This window comes from Helianthus annuus, chromosome 15 (genome assembly GCF_002127325.2).
Source record: "Helianthus annuus cultivar XRQ/B chromosome 15, HanXRQr2.0-SUNRISE, whole genome shotgun sequence".
NCBI lineage: Eukaryota > Viridiplantae > Streptophyta > Magnoliopsida > Asterales > Asteraceae > Helianthus > Helianthus annuus.
The window spans coordinates 105,739,670-105,745,004 of record NC_035447.2 but is presented as its reverse complement, the minus strand read 5'-3'; the positions used below and the strand labels follow the sequence as shown (position 1 = coordinate 105,745,004).

General features: G+C 38.7%; 1 protein-coding gene across 1 annotated transcript; it reads right to left on the bottom strand.

Moving 5' to 3' along the window:
• LOC110885925 (uridylate kinase) lies at positions 1–4,319 on the bottom strand. Its single transcript, XM_022133665.2, has 7 exons — positions 3,959–4,319; positions 3,070–3,178; positions 2,913–2,966; positions 2,372–2,463; positions 1,359–1,585; positions 607–783; positions 1–399 (listed from the first exon to the last, which is right to left on the bottom strand). Exons 1-7 carry the CDS (start codon positions 4,141–4,143, stop codon positions 290–292), a joined length of 954 nt encoding a protein of 317 aa, XP_021989357.1. The 5' UTR covers positions 4,144–4,319; the 3' UTR covers positions 1–289.
• Positions 4,320–5,335: the final 1,016 nt, after the last annotated feature.

Below are 5,335 nucleotides of genomic sequence, written 5' to 3'. Positions count from 1 at the left end.
TGATAATCACCATTGATATATCTTTCAACTAAAAATACTAACAATAGTATAATTAAATGATGAATTTGTGAAATTCTGATTGACCAATTTGACAGAACTTTCAAATTAATGATTTTGTTCACTAAATTGGTCAACCATAGTTCTAAACAAATACTTCCACTATAACTCATCATTAAGCTAATTTCACTATTACTCATCATGCAGCTGCCTGTATTGTTTCAGCTTCAGATATCTTCATATTTTAGACCATTACTGAAAAACTAGTGACATATCATCCGAAAAGGTTCATTCAGGTCCTTGCAGCAGCCGAGACACAAGCGCCACCAATCAGTGTGCCGACGCTCTCGCCCTTTATGGCCTTTGCAATGTTACCAGGTTTTCCAAGATTGAAAACAACAACTACATTAAAAAACATCATTATTAGACGAACGGGTTTCCTTCAACGCAACCTTTGCAGAATCAAAACAATATTAGTGGTACTTTTTCTGTTAATATACAGATTAGACTCTATTCCAGATTTACTTAGTTAAACTCGATAATAAACGGAACCAAATAAAAGAAATACATATTTGTTTGATTCATGGATTAGCGGGCCAAGGAAGATACCTGGGATGTTATTCTCTTGGCATAGAGTGATTGCGGTCATGTCCATAACAGAAAGGTCCCGCGAAGTTACTTGTTGATACGTAAGAGAGTCGAGAAGTCGAGCGTTTGGGTTAACCCTTGGATCTTCATCATACACACCATCCACATTAGTAGCTTTTAAAACTACCTCCGCATTAACTGCATTAACAATAATACATTAGTTAATAGTTCTCAGGTTGGCGGGTTCAACCTGACCCGAACCTGAAAATTTTAGACGAACTCGATCCGGACCCGAACCCGAAAATCGTGTCGTACATATGAACCTGAACACGACCAAAATATTCACGGGTAAACCCAAACACGACCCTTTCAACTCGAATTTTTTAATTTTCTATTTTTTTTCCCGCAAATTAAAATTTGCTAAAGAAAACACAAATCTATATAATACAATTACATTTAAATTATAAAATCGTATGTCAATATCTCTTTTTAAGTTATAATTAAGACATAAAATACACACCCAATCTAATTTATGACACATAAGATATTGTAAAAATTATAACATAATATAAATGGGTTAAACGGGTCAACCCGCCAACCCGACCGGATTGACCCGAACCCCATTAGACTAAACCAAACCCACGAATTTCGTGTTAGGTTCGTGTGGTGTTAGAAATCCACAGCCCTAGTAAGTGTATCAATTTACATAGAGGTGGGTTGGGTAACGGGTCGGGTTGACCCACAAACACTTATTCGACCCGTTATGAACTTACTCTCGGCACAGCGAAGGGCTGCAGCAGTATCTGTTGTGAAGAAGGGATTTCCAGTTCCGGCAGCGAATATGACAACTCTTCCTTTTTCTAAATGCCTAACGGCCCTTCGACGTATGTACGGTTCAGCAACTTCCGACATCCGAAATGCCGTCTGGACTCTTGTTGGAATGCCGATGCTCTCCATTGTTGCTTGCAAATATATAGCGTTCATCACAGTTGCCAACATCCTGATCCATTGTAGTTGCAAGGTTAGTATTGTCCAAATAAAATATTTCAATCATTTTTCCTTGCACAGCTAAAAACCGATAGATATTAATGCATTAAAAGACGTCTTTTTTCCATCAACTAGTTTCTGTGTCAAAAGAATCAAGGACATACCGCATGTACGTTTGACTTCTAAAATGTCTGATGGATTTTTTTCTTAAATTTTAAAGTAAAATGCCATTTTCGTCCCTAAGGTTTGGCCAGTTTTGCGACTTTCGTCCAAAGGTTTGTGTTTTCGCATTTGGATCCAAAAGGTTTGAAATCTTGCCATTTTCATCCGGCTCGTTAACTCCATCCATTTTTCTTCGTTAAGTCAGGGGTATTTTCGTCTTTTTTGTTAATTTAAAGGACAATTCGGTCTTTTTCAGGGGTATTCAGTCTTTTTACATAAAGTGAAAAAGACTGAATTGCCCTTTAAGTTAACAAAAAAGACGAAAATACCCTTGATTTAACGGAGAAAAATGGATGGAGGTAACGAGCCGGATGAAAATGGCAAGATTTCAAATCTTTTGGATCCAGATGTAAAAAAACAAACCTTTGGACAAAAGTCACAAAACTGGCCAAACCTCAGGGACGAAAATGGCATTTACTATAAACTTTAACAAAAATGACCAACTGTTCAGTGTTCACATCTTAGAAGATGTATTACAGTATATTTAGAAACATAAAAACACGAATTTGGCAATAAAGGAAGTTCAAATAACGCAGATAGAAGAAGAACGAGTGAACAAAAAGAAAAAAAGTGGTACCCAATGTAATCAGCAGATGAACGATCGAGGCCACTACTTCCTGCCCACGAGGCACCACGGAAGATATTTCCGCCACCAACAACTATGGCCACCTGAAACATTTCATAGTATCAGATGATTTGATTATTATAACTTCAAACATGAGCACATCCAAACACTATCTTCAATATCACGTAACCCCTTTTGAAACATGTATCCAAACACCCCCTTATTCCACATACTAAGGGGCTGTTTGGCAACATCTGAATGGTTAAGTGCTGAACCAGTAAGAGGTCTGAACCATTAAGAGCCTGTATAATTCTTAACCGTTCAGAGGCAAATGTCTGACCAATTCAGATTAGAGGTCTTAACCATTCAGAGGCAAATGTCTGAACCATTCAGACATCTGCTCGTGAAACAAATAGTCTGAACCATTAAGTGCTGAATCAGTAAGAGGTCTGAACCATTAAGAGCCTCATTAAGAGGTAAACAAACAGCCCCTAAGTGTATCCCCTTGTATACCTAAAAGATACTCGAAAAATACAAAATAATGGAAATTTACCTCAATGCCGAGTCGGGTCACATCGGCAACCTCTCTTGCAATAGCCATTGTAACCTATTATTATTATTATTATTAATAAAAGGTAGTATTATTATATGCTAAAAAGATTCAAAATAGCCATACATATTACTAAAAGTCAAAGTATCATCTTTCTTACTTTTGGGTCAATATTTTGCTCTCCGTCACCTGCAAGTGCTTCTCCGCTTACTTTAAGAAGCACCCTTTGCCACTTAACCGGACCTCTCGATGAGCCATTTTCATTCAAACTAACACCAACAGAATCCAAAAAACCAAATGCAGGGTCAGTGTGTTGAATTGAGAAAATATATCAAGTAATTAAAATAAACGGATAATCAAATTCTCCTAAAGGTGGATGGTGTAGAACTAAGAACACATTTTGTTGGTGTATACGTCTGTCGACTTCGTCTTGTATCGAGTCTTGCATTGCTCAGGGCACGGAGTTGTAAGTTTTACAATTCATAGGTCTATATATCTCTCGCAAACCGTGTAAATATAATTGTCATATTGAAATATTTCGATGGTACTCTCAAAAGTTCACATACAATACGAAAAATGAATACGCAAAACATGTTACGAATACAACGTGTCAGATATAGAAAATTAGAAATAGACCAAAGTTCGTCCTTTTATAGCGGACGAACCATCAAAACGTTTCAGTTGGGGTTGGCGGTTAATGATGACGTCGAGTTACAACCGCCAACCCCAACAGGAAACGTAAACGTTACAGTTATAACTGTCAGTAAGAAAACCACTAAAGTGACTTGACTAAAACAGGGATTCTCATTCACTCCAATTATCCACTATGTAAATATTTATGCTAGATCCACACAATCTTCTCACAAATCTACAAAACCCACCTCAATTATCAAACAATAAACATAAAGTTTCAATCTTTATCATCTGGGTACCACTTAAAAGATCACACACCAACAAACACACCCTTTACAAATCAACAAAACTGTTCATACTTCATACCCATAATAAAAATTATAAAAAAAAAATCAATGATTTGGAATTGGGGATACCTAAACGCCATAGAATGATTAGAATCTGATGAAGAAGAACAATTGATGACCAATGAGCGGTAGTTGCAGTTAAACCCATAATTTATAAAATTAGTATGTTGAAGATTTGGTTTGATAAACCCTAAAATGGGCTTATAATAAGAGGTGGATATGGAGGCAGAGGAAGCAGAAGAAGATAAAGCCATGGGGGAAAAGAAAGATTTTTGTTAAAATAGATTGCCCTAAAATCTTTGGGAATTGTAGATAAGGGTGTGGTGTATATATAGCCTCCAGATTTGCTGCTTAATTTCAGTTTTTCATCCTCAAATTAGCGGCAGTATTATTTAAATTATGAATCATTAAAAGAATGATACTCCCAAAAAGATCCAATTTCAAGCATCTTGTTCATCAATTAAAAGGATGTTTTTTTCAAATTGAGGGATAGTAAATGAAAAGAAATGACAATAGACTATACACTATAAAGACTAAATTTGGTGTAGGGTTGGCGAGTTTAATTTTACAACCTCGACCTCATATGCTTATTCGTGTTGTGTCATACGAGGCGAGTGTGAACCCGTCTGCAATGTATTTTTTCCCTACACAAGCCCAACCCAATACAATCATGTTACACACTGTTGGAAATTTTGTGAAAATAACATTTTTCACAAATATAGGAAAATGATTTTTTCCTATTTTGGACTAGAAATAAATATAATAAAATGAGCGGGTTTTATATATTTATTTGTGGGTTTGTGTTCTACGTTGGAAGGGCTTCGCAACGATCTAAACCACGTCCAAAACGGAGCTAAGATGAATGAGATATCGATGCTCAAAGTTTGGTGTTTGAAACTTGAATGCTGGAAAAATGGGAAAGTAGCACCTTGTCCCACATCGGATGAGAGATGAAACTTAAAGGGGTATTTAAGTGGGAACTCTCCATCCTTATTGTTTCATGGAAGCACTCACTAGTGTACTCGCGAAGGGTGCGGACTCGCACTCGCGCGCGTGTGGCGTGGGCGATGAGGCGCAATGTGGCACTTTGATGGCGCACTTTGCACTTCGCATCACCGCTTGAGAGCCGCCTTTGTATTTTTGACCGCGTGCGCGTGGTGGAGCAAGGGCTGCAAGGACCAGGTGGTTGGTGACGTGGCAGTCATGTGCATACGCGCGCGAGTACACATGGCATGGAGGCGCGCGGTTGCGCATGGTGCATGGGCACTGAGGTGACGTGCGCGGCCCACCTAAGTGAGCCAAAACGGCGCGACTGTGTGGCGTGCTCGTAGAGTCTACCAGGTGACGTGGCGCGCAGGTGCGCATGGGACGTGCGCCTGGCATTGAGCCAAATGGACGCACCGCGCATGAGGGTGCAGACCTGCGCGCGCGCGTGCGCAGAGGCTT